The sequence below is a fragment of the Chelon labrosus genome (genome assembly GCF_963514085.1).
Source record: "Chelon labrosus genome assembly, chromosome: 13".
NCBI lineage: Eukaryota > Metazoa > Chordata > Actinopteri > Mugiliformes > Mugilidae > Chelon > Chelon labrosus.
In genome coordinates this window covers 19,644,562-19,664,151 of record NC_140346.1, presented here as the reverse complement: position 1 = coordinate 19,664,151, position 19,590 = coordinate 19,644,562, and the positions used below count along the sequence as shown (strand labels likewise).

The window sequence follows — 19,590 nt, the reverse complement described above, 5'->3', positions numbered from 1 at the left end:
CAACAATTAGGTTGACGAGTCATTTGGTCAGTACAACCCCTTGCATATAATTATTTATGTACTGTAAAAGCTAATTCATGCTTATCCACATTGTCACACCCTACCAGGACCAAATTTGTTTGCTAAAGATTTTTATTTCCATTTCAGATGTACAATGTATTTTTATTTATTTATTTTTGTTGAACTGCAAGATCTACAGATGTTTTACACATTGTTCAAACTGTTTTTCTTTTCTTTTTTTGTATTGTGCATTCCGCGGAATTGAATTTAGACTTAAAAGTAATAATGATATCATAATGTCAGTGATCTAAATAACATTTCTTCTCGAGTTCAGTCAAGCGATTCATCTTGAATGCAAAATACTTGTGAACCCCTTTAAGCTAATTTCATCAGTTGGTGGTATTTCGACCCATGATAGCTTTCTTTGTGTTCCTCTCTGGTCTCAGCAGGATTATGTAACATTTAGGTCCAAACAGCGCCACCAAGAGGCCAAAACTGGAAGCCAGGATGGCAAATACCTCCACTGCATCTGCATATTTGCCTGGTGAGCTGATGTAAGCAGGGATAAAGGCCACCCACACAGCACAGAAAATCAGCATGCTGAAAGTGATGAGTTTGGCCTCATTGAAACTATCTGGAAGATTTCTCGAAAGAAATGCAATTACAAAACTTAGGATGGCTAGTAAACCAATGTAACCTAATAAAACTGCAAAACCAACAGTGGACCCAACTACACACTCATAAACTATCTTGTCCTTGTGGTATTGTGTGTTTTTGTGTGGAGTTGGTGAAGAAGAAACAAGCCAGGCAGTACAGATTGCCGCTTGAATAAAAGTAAGAACCAGAACTGTTCCTCTCTGCTGTGCAGCACCAAACCATTTTAGACTGCTTTCACCTCCTGGCTTAGAGGCCTTGAACACAGCCAGAACCACCATGGTTTTGACCAGGATGCATGAAACACAAAGAACAAAGCTGATTCCAAATGCTGCATGTCTCAGTTGGCATGTCCATGGTCTGGGACGTCCAATGAACAGCAATGAACACAAGAAACATAGCTTAAGAGACAACAGCAGCTGGAAACTAAGTTCAGAATTGTTGGCGCGTACTATGGGTGTGCTGCGATGATAGATAAATATCACCAGGACAATAGCACAGATAAATGTGCCCAGTAACGAGGTGACTGTCAAGCAGATACCCAGAGGTTCATGGTAGGAGAGGAACTCTGTTTTCTTAGGAACACATTGGTCATGCTGGGGGCTGGACCAGAAGTCCTCTGGACAACTGAAGCACTCCACAGAGTCTGAAAACAAGGAGAAGATAGTAAGATACATATGGGATGGAATATACCTAACATAACAATAAAGATAGTGAAACATGAGCACCCACTGGTTTCATTACTGATCTCTCCCTCAGAACAAGGGATACAGTCAAAACAGCACACAGGTTCCCCCTTCTTTCTCACTATTCGGGTCCCTGGAGGACAGCTCTCACTACAGACTGACTGGGGTGGCTGGGGTGGGAAAGAAGGGATAGAAAACAAGTATAAATTATTTTACACTAATCATCACAACCATACTGAAATAAACATGGGCGCAGAAATTTAAGGAGTCTTAAGAACCTTTTTGTTTTCAAAGTTCCAAAACATTTTTTCTTCATCAATTGTAATTTCTTCACCTTTGAAGGCTGGCTTTTTAACCACACCCACATTCTGAACTATAGTTCTTCCATCAGGGAGCCACAGCCAATTTATGATATCATATATTGGTAAGACATCACCATTCTCATCAAATGACACTTGATCACCAAATGATGTGGTGAAGTTGACCTTTTCCAGGTAATACATAAGCTGTCAAAATCCAAAAAGAAACAGAGGTAAATCAAGGGTAATAGAAAAAAAAGATCCATAAATAAACATAGTGTGTAACAGTATGAACAAGACTTTAGGTTGATAAGGAAGTCATATCACTAATAATGGTATAAGAACAGGTATTTCTGGAGAGTAATTAGTTTCTTTAAGTTTACACTTAATTAAAATCTTTGTATTTAATAACTTCAACTAAATAGTATTATCCAAGAACCTAGAGCACAGGCTTTTCTCAACAGGTGAGGTGTAACTTGATATCACACCTGCCACAGCTCCAATCCTTGCAAACTCCCACAGCTGTTTCCACTGAAAGGCCCTTTGCCTGGCTCACATTGCAGCATATTATCAAGGGCATAGGCCAGAGCATACACAGCCTTGTACACATTATACTCAGGTCTGAGGTTTGTAGTGTCCAAAAGTTCAGTCTTCACAGATTCAAGATTTTCCTGTCCAGTGCACAGTGCCCCCCCACCTTCCACCCAGCCTGCTGGAGGTGGTGCAAATCTGCACTGAAATGTAAATTCCCAAAACTGATTTACCTGAAATATATGATAAAAACATGTGGTGTGGACAATTACAGTTCATTATTATGAATACAATACTAGGCTGCAGAGTTAAAATCTCACCGTGCTATTTTCATAGCTGTCGTTGTGGTATAGATCAGGACGTATTTGTAATAGGAAGTCCCTGAGCCCTGGTATTTCTCCTCGACGGATGGCAATGCCCAGTGTGCCTGCCAGGTATGGCATGAAGTGAGGGGTCTGGAGCACATCAGCTGCTGTCCAGGCTTCACTGGCCATCCACTGCAGGCCTGTCACATTCTGTCTTATGACCTGTGAATCAAATTATAACAAGTACAATATGAAAATGGACATAATCAGTGCCACTACATTAGACTGAAGTCTTCGAAATTATTCAGGTTACATGGCTGATTTGTTGTATTTCACAGTCATGCACAGGGACAATACATGTTTTTATCAGTAAAGTGATACATAACTAAAATATTTTTTCAGACGCAGTGATATCTAAAACCCTGCCAACTGCAGCATAAACAAAAAAAAGTCGAAAACTATTCAGTTAATTACGTATTGTTTGTGTTAAGCCATATGTCCTATTGCAACTTACTCCCTCAAGTTTCACAATTATAATGATATAATATCTAACATATTTTGATAACTGTTTGCATTTCAAGCCCTACCTCTTCCATGAGGTTCATCATGTAACTGTCGTGTGCAAACACAATGACCACACGAGCTGTAGATTTCTTCACCACATCCACAATCCTCCTTAGTTCATCTGGGTCATTGTCCCAGGGCAAAACCTCTATGTAAGCCAGACAAATTTCACCAGACAGACTCAGGTCAGATCGAAAGGATCGGGCAGCGTGGAGTCCATAATCATCATCAACAACTAGCAGACCTGCCCATGTCCAGCCAAAATGCTTCAGTATCTTAATCATAGCACGCACCTGTGTGAACACAGAGAAATAATTGCTGTGTCAGAAAAATCTGTGGGGAATGGGGAAAATCTGCTTGACTTGTTCCACAGTGAACCATTTCATCTTTTTTTAAACGTTATTATTATTATTTCAACTGAGACAATATAATGCTATTACTGACTACAGAAACACACTGCATTATCTGATACTATTAATTATTATTATTTTAATTTTAATAATTTTCACCTGGAAAGCATCACTTGGGATCGTCCTAAAGAAGGATGGGTATTTTTGCCGGTCACTCAGGCAGGCACATGTGGCAGAATAACTCACCTGTGAAAGACACAGACTGTATATTCTAAATATATTCACAGATGTTACCAAGTCATTCATCTATTGTTTGCTTTGATTTTACAACAGGCATTTAATATAAATGATCTTAAGAGTATTATTAGATCGCTCAGCAGAAAACTTACCATAGGGACTCTGTACAAACCTAACACTGTGGAGCTGGCAATGCTTTGTGTAGAGGAAGAATCACCTACAATTCCTATGACTGGAGGGTTTCCTACACATTTCTCATCTAATATAATTTGTTCCTCTTGACCATTTGCTAATGACAGCGCTGCACGGAGTCCGACTCCAACGCTGACACAGTTATCGTACAGACTGTATCCCAGAGTCACATTAGGTAGCAGGTTTGGGTTTCTGTTGATCTCATCAATAGTAAAGGCCATGGTCTGAGCCCGTCTAAATCCTAAAACATCAAAACTAACACAAATACAAGAAATTAAGTGGGTTTACTTTGAACAATACAATAACATATAGCAAATATGCAAACTAGAAAAATATGTAGATTCTGTCAACAAACAAGTAACATGAACATCAACAATCAATGTAACATTTAGACAAAAAACAAACACATATTGGACAAAAACTGTTTGGCATAAATACACAATGTAATTCTTGTAATATATCTGAAACACTCACCCATGACAAGAAGGCTGTTGCGGCTCAGAGGTAAAAGACAGGTCAGGAAAGACAGAAAAGAAGTTGATTTTAAACAGCCCACCCAGAATCACATCTCCAGACTTGTGCATCCCATTTAGATGAAAACGATCCTGTAACTGACAGGACGAGGAGAATGGAGGGGAGGATGCTGCAGAAGAAAAGTAGGAATACAATAACATAGGCAAAAGCAAATTGGTGTGTAAAAATGGCTGCATGACTTCCCTCCAGTTTATCCTTTTGCTGAGCTCAGGTACTATGTTTAAAAAATTGGCCATCCCCTTTTATTGAGAGGCACTGACACAGAGACAGATTTGGGCAGGGCCTAAAACGCATTTCATTTGACAGTATTTTTGTGTTCAGGCAGATTTAATGTAAATATAATGTCAGACCATGTAAGTCACTTTTAACTCTCAAATTTGAGATGCGGGAGCCATTTTTACTGGAACTTGCCACAGTAATTGGACTTCAATGTGCATGCTATGGTGTGGATGAAGACTGTTTCTTCCTCTAATCAGACATCTACATGTACTTGACTTGTTGTAAATTACAAATGTTGTTCCATTAGAGTCTGTAATTTAAAAACCTGAAAAAGTACATGTATGCAGTATCAAAAGGCCACTTTGGATCAAATATAAAGTAAACTGACCACTAGAGTACTGGTAGCAGCATATTGTACAGATTGTATCCCACAGTCACGTAAGGTAATAGGTTGATCTCATCTCAACACCGAAGTAGCAGTAATTTATTATAACATACCAGACACAATACAACAATATAAAGGAACTATGCAATTCTGTACATTTAGGAGGGGGTAAGCAATACTATTAATATCAATATGGATTGACCAGTGTCCAGAGGTTGACTCAGCCCCTTTCTTCTGCAAAGAGGTTGTTGTGATGATCAGTTGTTGTTACACATAATGACCACATGGTGGCAGTAAGTTCTTTATGCACCAGATTTATGCAGGTTGATAGTGGAAGAATAGGAGAGTGAAAATATGCTAACACATGGTTTGACAAAAACATGGATCTGTGGAATATCCAGGCCTCGTCCTTCAATACGAACGCAGTACGAACGAGCTAGGCCATGAGGGGAGGAGGGGCATTACTCTTGAAATGTTCAGCAACGTCTAAAATGCAATGAGAGATGGGAACCTTTGGAACTGGTGTAGTGGGTTTTATTGCTGCCATTTCCTCATCTGATGAAATGATAGGAGTCTCATGTAATTCCTGGGCTTGTAGGCCTCAATCAGTTTGTGATAAAGATGAGGACCAGCTTTGACTTGAGAAGGGCACAAGTGGTTCCGGAAGTTCACCTGCAATGACAGGATCTTCAAATTCTTTCTGCTCCGGCATTTTACTGGCCCTTCACACATTCACCAGGTGAATGAATGCAGTCCTCGACCTTCTGCAGAAGGAAAAGATCAGAGTATTGAATTTATTTGGATAATAGCCTGCAATGTGCCTATATATACACTATATTACCAAAAGTATTCGCTCACCCATTCAAATGATCAGAATCAGGTGTTCTAATCACTTGGCCTGGCCCCAGGTGTATAAATTCAAGCACTCAGGCATGCAGACTGTGAAACAAGACATTTGTGAAAGAATGGGCCGCTCTCAGGAGCTCAGTGAATTCCAGCGTGGAACTGTCATAGGATGCCACTTGTGCAACAAATCCAGTCGTGAAATTTCCTCGCTCCTAAATATTCCACAGTCAACTGTCAGCTCTATTATAACAAAATGGAAGCGTTTGGGAAAAACAGCAACTCAGCCACGAAGTGGTAGGCCACGTAAAGTGACGGAGAGGGGTCAGCGGATGCTGAAGCGCATAGTGCAAAGAGGTCGCCGACTTTCTGCACAGTCAATTGCTACAGAGCTACAAACTTCATGTGACCTTCAGATTAGCCCAAGTACAGTACGCAGAGAGCTTCATGGAATGGGTTTCCATGGCCGAGCAGCTGCAGCCAAGCCACACATCACCAAGTGCAATGCAAGGCGTCGGATGCAATGGTGTAAAGCACGCCGCCACTGGCCTCTAGAGCAGTGGAGACGCGTTCTCTGGAGTGATGAATCACGCTTTACCATCTGGCAATCTGATGGACGAGTCTGGGTTTGGAGGTTGCCAGGAGAACGGTACATTTCAGATTGCATTGTGCCAACTGTGAAATTTGGTGGAGGAGGAATTATGGTATGGGGTTGTTTTTCAGGAGCTGGGCTTGGCCCCTTAGTTCCAGTGAAAGGAACATTGAATGCTTCAGGATACCAAAACATTTTGGACAATTCCATGCTCCCAACCTTGTGGGAACAGTTTGGAGCGGGCCCCTTCCTCTTCCAACATGACTGTGCACCAGTGCACAAAGCAAGGTCCATAAAGACGTGGATGACAGAGTCTGGTGTGGATGAACTTGACTGGCCTGCACAGAGTCCTGACCTGAACCCGATAGAACACCTTTGGGATGAATTAGAGCGGAGACTGAGAGCCAGGCCTTCTCGACCAACATCAGTGTGTGACCTCACCAATGCGCTTTTGGAAGAATGGTCAAAAATTCCTATAAACACTCTCCTCAACCTTGTGGACAGTCTTCCCAGAAGAGTTGAAGCTGTAATAGCTGCAAAAGGTGGACCGACATCATATTGAATTCTATGAGTTAGGAATGGGATGGCACTTCAGTTCATAGAATGAGTAAAGGCAGGTGAGCGAATACTTTTGGTAATATAGTGTATATAAGGCATGGGCATAGGCCTTCACCTCAAGAAGGAGAAGAGCAGGCTGGAGTCATACCACGTCACAGTTTCTGTGCTTGGATGCCGACTGCCACTGTCCCTCTCACGCAAAAATCTTTCAAGAATGCCATAGGGCAAATTAGCAGCCCTGGGGCAAGGGTCACCTAGCAACTGTGTTCTTGAGACTGATGGCAGCAGTGTGGGGTGAACCAAGAAGACATGCTCACTTTTTGGGTATTCAGAAAGTTTGCTGATTCTGTAGGACCAGCTGGACGAGGGGAAGACTTCCGCAAGCCATTTTTTATTTTATTTTTTTTTTGATGGGTGCCCAGAGATTTAAGTCTTATGTTAGACTGCCTGCAGTGCTACCTAGGGACCTGGAGTCAGCCCTGGGTCCTCTGGAATGCAAACCTATTGAGTCTGTGAGATTGATGTAGCACACAGCAACTCGGGGTTCAGTGTCTTGCTCCAGCATGCGGGCCATGTACCAGGGAATGAATTGCTAACCCTCTAGTTTGTGGACAGGGAAACATCAGGTTTCAGGCTAGGTACTATGGCCTAGCTCTGGCTGGTAACTAGCTTCAATGTCTGAACAAACTTCACAGTTGAGGGAGAGAAGGAAGGATCGAGACACTGTCTGAACTTTTTGTGAACCAGGCCTTTATTTTGCGTTTCCAGTCACTATAGTACACTATATCTGGTTATCTGCTACGCAATAACTTCAAGTTGTGAAGCCACTTTTTGCCACATGAAACATTACCTGGTAGACATATTCACAGCAGTGGCTTTGTGCTGCTTATTCTCACACTTTTCGGGTGACTACTTCCCATAACGAAAATTTACTAGCCAATGTCACTCCCCCGGTGAAATGGGAATGGTGGGCCAGTAACATTTGTCATATTTGGGGAATTTAACAGACCAGAACATACAAACTTATGTAGTCATTTAATGTTCAGCGCTGATAATGTGATAGGGGTGAATGATTTTATCACTGTGGCTTAAAAATAATTATAAAAAGTAAAAGACATTTTTGAAGTTAATTACAGGACTAATGATTATGGGTGCGTTCTGCAATGGGGCGGAGGGGGCGATGGCTGACGAAGGGAGAAAAAAAGGTATTTGTTCAACCACAGTGTCTGGCTGAATGCCACTGATCATCATTATTAATCACCCAGAAAGCAACAAGCTTCAGCACTCAAAACATTTGTGACAAACTCAATGGGTCAGATATGTCAGAATGCACTGGCATAACTGTTCAATGCAATGTAACAAGATCTAGTTAACCTGCTGTTGATTTAAGTTGATCAGGTCACTGTGGAAATTATGCAAAATTGCCCAACATTGTCTTCCTTACTGAGAGAACTACTGATGTACTAATCAAAGTGATTTTGATAACATTACTTTTACTTGTAATTTCATTGGTCAATGCAAAATGCAGTGGATGACATTGGTCAATTTGAAGTTTTAATCTTATGACTTGGTGGTATTTCGACCCATGATAGCTTTCTTTGTGTTCCTCTCTGGTCTCAGCAGGATTATATAACATTTAGGTCCAAACAGCGCCACCAACAGGCCAAAACTGGAGGCCAGGATGGCAAATACCTCCACTGCATCTGCATATTTGCCTGGTGAGCTGATGTAAGCAGGAACAAAGGCCACCCACACAGCACAGAATATCAGCATGCTGAAAGTGATGAGTTTGGCCTCATTGAAACTATCTGGAAGATTCCGTGCTAAAAATGCAATTACAAAACTGAGAGTGGCCAGTAAACCAATGTACCCCAGCAACACTGCAAAACCAATGGTGGACCCAACTACACACTCATAAACTATCTTGTCCTTGTGGTATTGTGTGTTTTTATGAGGAGCTGGTGAGGAAGAAACAAGCCAGGCTGTACAGATTGCAGCTTGAATAAAAGTAAGAACCAGAACTGTTCCTCTCTGCTGCACAGCACCAAACCACTTTAGACTGCTTTCACCTCCTGGCTTTGAGGCCTTGAACACAGCCAGAACCACTATAGTTTTGACCAGGATGCATGAAACACAAAGAACAAAGCTGATTCCAAATGCTGCATGTCTCAGTTGGCATGTCCATAATCTGGGATTTCCAATGAACAGCAGTGAACACAAGAAACATAGCTTAAGAGACAACAACAGCTGGAAACTAAGTTCAGAATTGTTGGCGCGTATTATAGGTGTGCTGCGATGATAGATAAATATCACCAGGACAATAGCACAGATAAATGTGCCCAGTAATGAGGTGATTGTCAAGCAGATACCCAGAGGTTCATGGTAGGAGAGGAACTCTGTTTTCTTAGGAACACAGTGGTCACGCTGGGGGCTGGACCAGAAGTCCTCTGGACAACTGAAGCACTCCAAGGAGTCTGAAAACAAGGAGAAGATAGTGAGATGCATATGGGATGTAATATACCTGACATAACAATAAAGATAGTGAAACATGAGCACCCACTGGTTTCATTACTGATCTCTCCCTCAGAACAAGGGATACAGTCAAAACAGCACTCTGGTTCCCCCTTCTTTCTCACCATTCGGGTACCTGGAGGACAGCTCTCACTACAAACTGACCGGGGAGGCTATAGGGAAAGAAGAAGAGATAGAAAACAAGAATCAGTTATTTTACACTAATCACAGTAAAATAAATGTGGGTCAGTAAAAAAGTCTAAAAACCTTTTTGTTTTCAAAGTTCCAGAAGATTTTTTCTTCATCAATTGTAATTTCTTCACCTTTGAAGGCTGACCTTTTAACCTCACCCACATTCTGAACTATAGTTCTTCCATCAGGGAGCCACAGCCAGTTCAGGATATCATATATTGGTAAGGCATCACCATTCTCATCAAATGACACTTGATCACCGAATGATGTGGTGAAGTTGACCTTGTCCAGGTAATGCAGAAGCTGTGGAAATCCAAATCAGAAACAGAGCAAAATAAAAGAGAACAAAAAAAATAAATGTTATTCTCTTTACACACATGTATTTTTGCAGGGTAAATCATTGTAGCTCTCTTTTACCAGTAAAATTGAAAATTATAAAGCACAGAAATTAGTAAACAGTTGGAGTAAACAGAGTTTAACATGTTATCACACCTGCCATGGATCCAATGCTTGTAAATTTCCACAGCTGTTTCCACTGAAAGGCCCTTTGCCTGGCTCACATTGCAGCATATCATGAAGGGCATGGGCCAGAGCATACACAGCCTTGTACACATTATACTCAGGTCTGAGGTTTGTAGTGTCCAAAAGATCAGTCTCCACAGACTCAAGATATTCCTGTCCAGTACAGAGTGTTCCCCCACCTTCCACCCAGTCCTCTGGAGGTGGTGCAAATCTGCACTGAAACGTGAATTCCCAAAACTGTTTTACCTGAAATATATGATAAAAACATGTGGCTGAAATAATACAATACATTACAATAGTACTGTAAATACTTGAACCTGCAGGGTAAAAAACTTACAGTGTTATTTCCATAGCTGTCGTTGTGGTGTAGATCAGGACGTATTTGTAATAGGAAGTCCCTGAGTCCTGGTATTTCTCCTCGACGGATGGCAATGCCCAGTGTGCCACCCAGGTATGGCATGAGGTGAGGGGTCTGGAGCACATCAGCTGTTGTCCAGGCTTCACTGGCCATCCACTGCAGGCCTGTCACATTCTGCCTCACCATCTATGAATCATATGATAATAAATATAAATATAGATATCAATATGCCACTAAATTAGTCCAATTTTACATATGATGATGCATATCTTCATGACTTGAGTTCATTCATTTTTCTCTAAGGAGGTGATCTCACTCTAAAACCTTAAAAAATAAACAGCATTGAAATAAGGCTTACAAATTAATAATGTGTTTACATACATATTTAACCGTGGCAGAGAACTTTCACTGACAATTAGAAATACAGTATTCATTTCATTAAGTTATAATTAAGGTGTATTTGAAGGCCTACCTCCTCCATGAGGTTCATCATGTGACTCTCATGTACAAACGCTACGACCACACGAGCTGTGGATTTCTTCATCACATCCACAATCCTCCTTGCGTCAGCTGGGTTATTGTCAAAGGGTAAAACCTCTATGTAAGCCAAACAAATTTCTCCAGACAGACTCAGGTCAGCCTGGAAGGATCGGGCAGCATTGAGTCCGTAATCATCATCAACAACTAGCAGACCTGCCCATGTCCAGCCAAAATGCTTCAGAATCTGAATCATAGCGCGCACCTGTGTGAACACAGAGTAGGGGGATATATATATCATGTTTCACCGGAAAAATCTTGTAAACATATTTTTACATTCTGCATTTTTTCTTTTCAAAACAGCAATGCTTTTTTACAAAAAGAATATACGCCTTCATAATTATGAGTTTCAATTTCAAAAACAATACTTTTGTTGCATTTTAATTTGTATGTACATATATATGTTTTTGTCACCTGGAAAGCATCACTTGGGATCGTCCTAAAGAAGGATGGATACTTTTGTCGGTCACTTAGGCAGGCACATGTGGCAAAATAACTCACCTGTCAAAGACACAGACCGTATATCCTAAATATATTCACAGATGTTACCAAGTCATTCCTCTTCTGTTTGCTTTGATATTTAAACTGAGATTTAAGATAAATTTAAATGGAAATGATCTTAAGACTATTCTTAGATCGCTCAGCAGAAAACTTACCATAGGTACTCTGTACAAACCTAACACATTGGAGATGGCAATACAATGTGTAGAGGAAGAATCCCCCACAATCCCCAGAACTGGAGGGTTTCCTACACAGTTCTCATCTAATATAATTTGTTCCTCTTGACCATTTGCTAATGACAGCGCTGCACGGAATGCGATTCCGACATTGATGCAGGTATCGTACAGACTGTATCCCAGAGTCACATTAGGTAGCAGGTTGGAGTTTCTGTTGATCTCATCAATAGCAAAGGCCATGGTCTGGGCCCGTCTAAATCCTATAACATCAAAACTAACACAATAATACAAAACTTTACAATGCAAACTGTGTAGATTTTGCATATAACTGAGCTAGGTGAATAGAAACAGTTATTATAACATTTAGATGAACAATATATTTTAAAAAGCCTACTTTGTATACATGGCAGAAATACAAAACCTAACTATTGTGAAAGAGCTGATTATCAAATATACATTCAACTAATGCCATTGATTTTCACAAGTTTCTCATTTAAGTTTTATCCCTAACAAACTCACCCATAGCAAGAAGGCTGTTGCGGCTCAGAGGTAAAAGACAGCTCAGGAACGACAGAAAAGAAGTGGATTTGGAACAGTCCACCCAGAACCACATCTCCAGACTTGTGTATCCTATTTAGATGAAACTGTCCCTGTAACTGACAGGATGAGGAGAACGGAGGGGAGGACGCTGCAGAAGAAAAGTAGAAATACAACAACATAAGCAAGAGCAAGTTGGTGTGTAAAAATGGCTGCATGACTTCCCCTCTGGTTTACACCTTTGCTGAGCTCAGTCACTAAGTTTGAAAGCTTTGTCATCTCCTTTTATTGACTTGCGGTGTTGTTTAATTATGCACAACACCCATAGAGGCAGACTGGGGCAGGGCCTAAAATGCATTTGATTTGACATTATTTTCGTTTTTCAGGCCAATTCATTAAAGATAACTGTCGATTCTTATTTTCAGATTTGACTTGTGTGAACCAATTCGATTGGAACTTGTCACATCAATTGGACGTCAATGTACATGTGGTGTGGATGAAGTTAAACCACTTCATCCTCTACTCAGACATCTACATGTACTTGACTTGACTTGTTGTAAATTACAAATGTTCTTCCATTGAAGTCTGTAATTTAAAAACCTGAAAAAAAATACAGTTTTAAAAAACATATTTGTCCCCGAATGGTCACTTTGTATCAGGAAAAAGTAAAATGACCACTAGATGGTAGCAGCAAACTGTACAGACTGAATCCCATTTTCTTTTTATCTCATCACCAGCAAAGGTCATGGTCTAAGCCTGCCTAAATCCTAGTACATCAAATCAAACACAAAAATAGCACTAGTTATAGTAAACAATACAACAACATACAGTGCAACATTTTACCAACTATGTGAACATTCTACAACTGTATTTTATCAGTTTAGCAAGGTGAAAAGCAACAATCATTATGGCATTGTAATTAATAAAAAAAGAAAAAGCACTGACCGGTCTGCAGAGGCTGTCTCTGTCAGGGACTGACTGGCACATGTGCAGCTATGGTTCAGGGGTCTCCTGTCAACTGTGCTGTTAGGACTGATTGCAGCGATGGTGCATATCCTTCCACTGCTTCCTCCTATGCATTCACCCAGTACAGAAGCGCCCTCTCAGCTTGGGACTGCACCAACAGGCATAGCTGCAGGCCAGAGTGGGCACCTGCAGGCTGCAGCAGTCAACCAAGGAATATCACCAGAGAGAGTTGCCAAATGGTGTCATCAGCAGTATCCCTGACAGCCTTGGATGTTGTGTACGAAAACATAGAAAGGACTTCCCCACAAATCAGTAGTCTGGAGTTTAGGGAGGACCAAGACATTGTCGTAACTTTCTGTGAACCTGGAGTTAGTCCTCTGGAACGTAAACCTATTGAGTCTGTGAGATTGATGAAGCTGTCACTCAAGAAAGAATAGTTTACCAGTATTGTTCAGTCTCAAGCCTTGATGGTTCTGCTCCCATGTTAAGTGCTTTAAAGTGACAATGAGACATCTTCTCCATGTACCGGAGACTGAACTGCTAACCCTCTGGTTCGTGGATAGGGAAACATCAGGTTTCAGGCTAGGTACTATGGCCTAGCTCTGGCTGGTAACTAGTTTCAATGTCTGAACAAACTTCACAGTGGAGGGAGAGAAGGAAGGAGAGAGACACTGTCTGAACTTTTTGTGAACCAGGCCTTTATTTTCTGTTTATGAACACTATAGTACACTATATCTGGTCATCTGCTATGCAAAACTTCAAGCTGTGAAGCCACTTTTTGCCACATGAAACATTACCCAGTAGACATATTCACAGCAGTGGCTTTGTGCTGCTTATTCTCACACTTTTCGGGTGACTACTTCCCATAACGGAAATTTACTAGCCAATGTCACTCACCCAAAAGGTTGTCCCGCTGGGGCCAGTAACATTTGTCATATTTGGGGAATTTAACAGACCAGAACATACAAACTGATGTAGTCATTTAATGTTCAATGCTGATAATGAGGATGGGGTGATTGTTTTTATCACTGAGGCTTAAAAATAATTATGATGTAACAGACATTTTTGAAGTCGAATACAGGACTAATTGTTCTGGGTGTTTTCTGCATGGGGCGGAGGGGGCGATGGCAGATGAAAGGGAGTAAGAAAGGTATTTGTTCAACCACAGTGTCTGGCTAAATGCCACTGATCATCATTACTGATCACCCAGATTGTTGTGGGTAGGTCAACAAGCTTCAGCACTCAAAACATTTGTGACAAACTCAATGGGTCAGATATGTCAGAATGCACTGGCATAACTGTTCAATGCAATGTAACAAGATCTAGTTAGCCTGCTGTTGATTTAAGTTGTTGCAAAATTGCCCAACATTGTCTTGCCCTACTGGGAGAACTACTGATGTACTAACCAAAGTGATTTCGATAACATTACTTTTACTTGCAGTTCAGTAAAGTGATTTTGGTCAGTGCAAAATGCAGTGGATGACATTGGTAAAGTTTCAATTTTATGACTTGGTGGTATTTCGACCCATGATAGCTTTCTTTGTGTTCCTCTCTGGTCTCAGCAGGATTATGTAACATTTGGGTCCAAACAGCGCCACCAACAGGCCAAAACTGGAGGCCAGGATGGCAAATACCTCCACTGCATCTGCATATTTGCCTGGTGAGCTGATGTAAGCAGGGACAAAGGCCACCCACACAGCACAGAAAATCAGCATGCTGAAAGTGATGAGTTTGGCCTCATTGAAACTATCTGGAAGATTCCTTGCTAAAAATGCAATTACAAAACTAAGAGTGGCCAGTAAACCAATGTAACCCAACAACACTGCAAAACCAACCGTGGACCCAACTATACACTCATAAACTATCTTGTCCTTGTGGTATTGTGTGTTTTTATGAGGAGCTGGTGAGGAAGACACAAGCCAGGCAGTACAGACTGCAGCTTGAATAAAAGTAAGAACCAGAACTGTTCCTCTCTGCTGCATTAAACCAAACCATTTTAGACTGCTTTCACCTCCTGGCTTTGAGGCCTTGAACACAGCCAGGACCACTATAGTTTTGACCAGGATGCATGAAACACAAAGAACAAAGCTGATTCCAAATGCTGCATGTCTCAGTTGACATGTCCACAATCTGGGACGCCCAATGAACAGTAGTGAACACAAGAAACATAGCTTAAGAGACAACAGCAGCTGGAAACTAAGTTCAGAATTGTTGGCACGTACTATAGGTGTGCTGCGATGATAGATAAATATCCCTAGGACAATAGCACAGATAAATGTGCCCAGTAATGAGGTGATTGTCAAGCAGATACCCAGAGGTTCATGATAGGAGAGGAACTCTGTTTTCTTGAGAACACAGTGGTCACGCTGTGGACTGGACCAGAAGTCCTCTGGACAACTGAAGCACTCCATAGAGTCTGACAAAAAGGAGAAGACAGTAAGATACATATGGGATGTAATATGTCTAAAAAAGAAAAAAAAGAAACATAAACACCTACTCGTTTCATTACTGATCTTTCCCTCAGAACAAGGGATACAGTCAAAACAGCACACAGGTTCCCCCTTCTTTCTCACCATTCGGGTACCTGGAGGACAGCTCTGACTACAAACTGAATAGGGTGGCTACAGGGAAAGAAGAAAAGATAGAAAACAAGAATCAGTTATTTTATAGTAATCACAGTAAAATAAATGTGGGTCAGTAAAAAAGTCTAAAAACCTTCTTGTTTTCAAAGTTCCAGAAGATTTTTTCTTCATCAATTGTAATTTCGTCACCTTTGAAGGCTGACCTTTTAACTTCACCCACATTCTGAACTATAGTTCTTCCATCAGGGAGCCACAACCAGTTCATTATATCATATATTGGTAAGACATCACCATTCTCATCAAATGACACTTGATCACCAAATGATGTGGTGAAGTTGACCTTGTCCAGATAATGTAGAAGCTGTGGAAATCAAAATTAGAAACAGAGAAAAATGAAAGAGAACGAAAAAATAAATGTTGAGCTCTTTACACAGAGGTATTTCTGCAGGGTAAGTCCTTCTAGCTCTCTACCAGTAAAATTTTGAATTAATCCTATGTATTTATTTCTTCATACTAAACTGACCTGAACTGAAATTATAGAGCACAGCATTTGGTAAACAGTTTAACGTGATATCACACCTGCCATGGCTCCAATGCTTGTAAATTTCCACAGCTGTTTCCACTGAAAGGCCCTTTGCCTGGCTCACATTGCAGCATATTATCAAGGGCATAGGCTAGAGCATACACAGCCTTGTACACATTATACTCAGGTCTGAGATTTGTAGTGTCCAAAAGTTCAGTCTCCACAGACTGTAGATTTTCCTGTCCAGTGCACAGTGTTCCCCCACCTTCCAGCCACCCCTCTGGAGGTGGTGCAAATCTGCACTGAAACGTGAATTCCCAAAACTGATTCACCTGAAATATATGATAAAAACATGTGGCTGAAACAATACAATAGAATGCATTATAACATTCTTGTAAATACTAGACCTGTTGGGTAAAAATCTTACTGTGTTATTTCCATAGTTGTTGTTGTGATGTAGATCAGGACGTATTTGTGACAGAAAGTCCCTGAGGCCTGGTATTTCTCCTCGACGGATGGCAATGCCCAGTGTGCCACCCAGGTACGGCATGAGGTGAGGGGTCTGGAGCACATCAGCTGCTGTCCAGGCTTCACTGGCCATCCACTGCAGGCCTGTTACATTCTGCCTCACCACCTATTATAATAAATATAAATATAGATATCAATATGCCACTAAATTAGTCCAATTTTACATATGATGATGCATATCTTCATGACTTGAGTTCATTCATTTTTCTCTAAGGAAGTGATCTCACTCTAAAACCTTAAAAAATAAACAACATTTAAATAATAATGCTTAAAAATTAATAATGTGTTTACATACATATTTAACTGTAGCAGAGAACTTTGAGTGACAAGTAAAAGTACAGTTAATTTTATTAAGTTATATTTAAGGTGTATTTGAAGGCCTACCTCTTCCATGAGGTTAATCATGTAACTCTCATGTGCAAACACAATGACCACACGAGCTGTGGATTTCTTGATCACATCCACGATCCTCCTTAGTTCAACTTGGTCATTGTCCCAGGGTAAAACCTCTGTGTAAGCCAGACAAATTTCACTAGACAGACTCAGGTCAGACTGGAAGGATCGGGCAGCGTTGAGTCCATAATCATCATCAACAACTAGCAGACCTGCCCATGTCCAGCCAAAATGCTTCAGAATCTGAATCATAGCGCGCACCTGTGTGAACACAGAGTAAGGGGATACATATATCATGTTTCATTGGAAAAATCTTCTAAACCTCAGTGAAACATTCAGCCTTTCAGCCTTTTTTTTCTTCTTTTGTCTCAGACAGTACAATGGATTACTTTTGAAAAATTATATATTTTTACATTTTTTTCTTTACAAAACATCAATGTTCTTTTACAAGAAGAATATACTTCTTTATAATTATGGTTTTTAATTTGAAAAACAATACTGTTTTTGCACTTTAATTTTTACATATATATATTTATTTTATTATTTTTTTCACCTGGAAAGCATCACTTGGGATCGTCCTAAAGAAGGATGGATACTTTTGTCGGTCACTCAGGCAGGCACATGTGGCAAAATAACTCACCTGTGAAAGACACAGACTGTATATTCTAAAACTATTCACAGATATATCCAACAAAGGTCAATTCTCAGATGTTACCAAGTCATTCACCTTCTGTTTGTTTGATTTTTAAACTGAGATTTAACACAAATTTAAATGAAAATGATATCATTAGAGAGAATTATTAGATAGCTCAGCAGGGAACTTACCATAGGGACTCTGTACAAACCTAACACATTGGAGATGGCAATACAATGTGTAGAGGAAGAATCCCCCACAATCCCCAGAACTGGAGGGTTTCCTACACAGTTCTCATCTAATATAATTTGTTCCTCCTGACCGTTTGCTAATGACAGTGCTGCACGGAATGCGATTCCGACATTGACGCAGTGATCGTACAGGCTGTATCCCAGAGTCACATTCGGTAGCAGGTTGGAGTTTCTGTTGATCTCATCAATAGCAAAGGCCATGGTCTGGGCCCGTCTAAATCCTATAACATCAAAACTAACACAATAATACAAAACTTTACAATGCAAACTGTGTACATTTTGCATATAACTGAGCTAGGTGAATAGAAACAGTTATTATAACATTTAGATGAAAAAGCCTACTTTGTATACATGCCAGAAATACACAACCTAACTGTTGTGAAAGAGCTGATTATCAAATATACATTCAACAAATGATATTGATTTTGACAAGTTTCTCATTTATGTTTTTTCCCTAACAAACTCACCCATGGCAAGAAGGCTGTTGCGGCTCAGAGGTAAAAGACAGGTCAGGAAACACGGAAAAGAAGTGGATTTGGAACAGTCCACCCAGAACCACATCTCCAGACTTGTGCATCCCATTTAGATGAAACTGTCCCTGTAACTGACAGGATGAGGAGAACGGAGGGGAGGACGCTGCAGAAGAAAAGTAGGAACACAACCACATAAGTAAGAGCAAGTTGGTGTGTAAAAATGGATGCATGACTTCCCCTCTGATTTACACCTTTGCTGAGCTCAGTCACTAAGTTTTAAAGCATTGTCATTTCCTTTTATTGACTTGCAGTGTTGTTTAGTCATGCACAACACCCATAGAGGCAGATTGGGGCAGGGCCTAAAATGCATTTCATTTGACATCATTTTAGGTTTTCAGGCCAATTCATTAAAAAATAAATAAATAAAATAAACATGTCAGCAAGAAGATGATATTCACTTTTATAGGAACTTTTACGGGAGCTTGCCACATCAATTGGACGTCAATGTGCATGCTATGGTGTGGATGAAGTTACACCGCTTCATCCTCTAATCAGACATCTACATGTACTTGACTTGAATTGAGTTACAAATGTTCTTCCATTGAAGTCTGTAATTTAAAAACCTGAAAGATACAGTTTTAAAAAACATCTTTGTCCCTGAATGGTCACTTTGTATCAGAAAAAGTGAAATGACCACTAGATGGTAGCAGCAAACTGTACAGACTGAATCCCAGTTGCTTTTTATCTCATCACCAGCAAAGGTCATGGTCTAAGCCCGCCTAAATCCAAGTTCATCAAAACAAACACAAAAATAGCACTATTTATAGTAAAAAATAACATACAGTGCAAAACTTTGTAAGCATTGTACAGCTGTATTTTATCAGTTTAGCAAGGTGAAAAGCAACAATTATTGTGACATAATTAAAAAAATTGAAAAAGCACTGACCGGTCTACAGA

At 40.4% G+C, this 19,590-nt stretch overlaps 3 protein-coding genes across 3 annotated transcripts; all 3 read right to left on the bottom strand.

The window, feature by feature from the left end:
- Nucleotides 1–389: 389 nt before the first annotated feature.
- On the bottom strand, nucleotides 390–4,492 carry LOC311497842 (extracellular calcium-sensing receptor-like; the record flags this gene model as incomplete). The annotated part of the gene is made up of 9 exons (XM_084558206.1): nucleotides 390–1,300; nucleotides 1,387–1,510; nucleotides 1,619–1,846; nucleotides 2,128–2,403; nucleotides 2,491–2,697; nucleotides 3,063–3,332; nucleotides 3,549–3,635; nucleotides 3,779–4,073; nucleotides 4,293–4,492. 9 exons carry the CDS (start codon nucleotides 4,490–4,492, stop codon nucleotides 390–392), a joined length of 2,598 nt encoding a protein of 865 aa, XP_084414332.1.
- A 4,017-nt stretch (nucleotides 4,493–8,509) lies between these two features.
- On the bottom strand, nucleotides 8,510–12,465 carry LOC311497841 (extracellular calcium-sensing receptor-like; the record flags this gene model as incomplete). The annotated part of the gene is made up of 9 exons (XM_084558205.1): nucleotides 8,510–9,423; nucleotides 9,510–9,633; nucleotides 9,728–9,955; nucleotides 10,145–10,420; nucleotides 10,512–10,718; nucleotides 11,005–11,274; nucleotides 11,484–11,570; nucleotides 11,726–12,020; nucleotides 12,266–12,465. 9 exons carry the CDS (start codon nucleotides 12,463–12,465, stop codon nucleotides 8,510–8,512), a joined length of 2,601 nt encoding a protein of 866 aa, XP_084414331.1.
- Nucleotides 12,466–14,751: 2,286 nt separating this feature from the next.
- LOC311497840 (extracellular calcium-sensing receptor-like) lies at nucleotides 14,752–18,804 on the bottom strand (the record flags this gene model as incomplete). Its single annotated transcript, XM_084558204.1, has 9 exons — nucleotides 18,628–18,804; nucleotides 18,101–18,395; nucleotides 17,829–17,915; nucleotides 17,267–17,536; nucleotides 16,782–16,988; nucleotides 16,411–16,686; nucleotides 15,965–16,192; nucleotides 15,747–15,870; nucleotides 14,752–15,665 (listed from the first exon to the last, which is right to left on the bottom strand). The coding sequence occupies exons 1-9, from the start codon at nucleotides 18,735–18,737 to the stop codon at nucleotides 14,752–14,754; spliced, it is 2,511 nt and encodes an 836-aa protein (XP_084414330.1). The 5' UTR covers nucleotides 18,738–18,804.
- Between the last annotated feature and the right edge of the window lie 786 nt (nucleotides 18,805–19,590).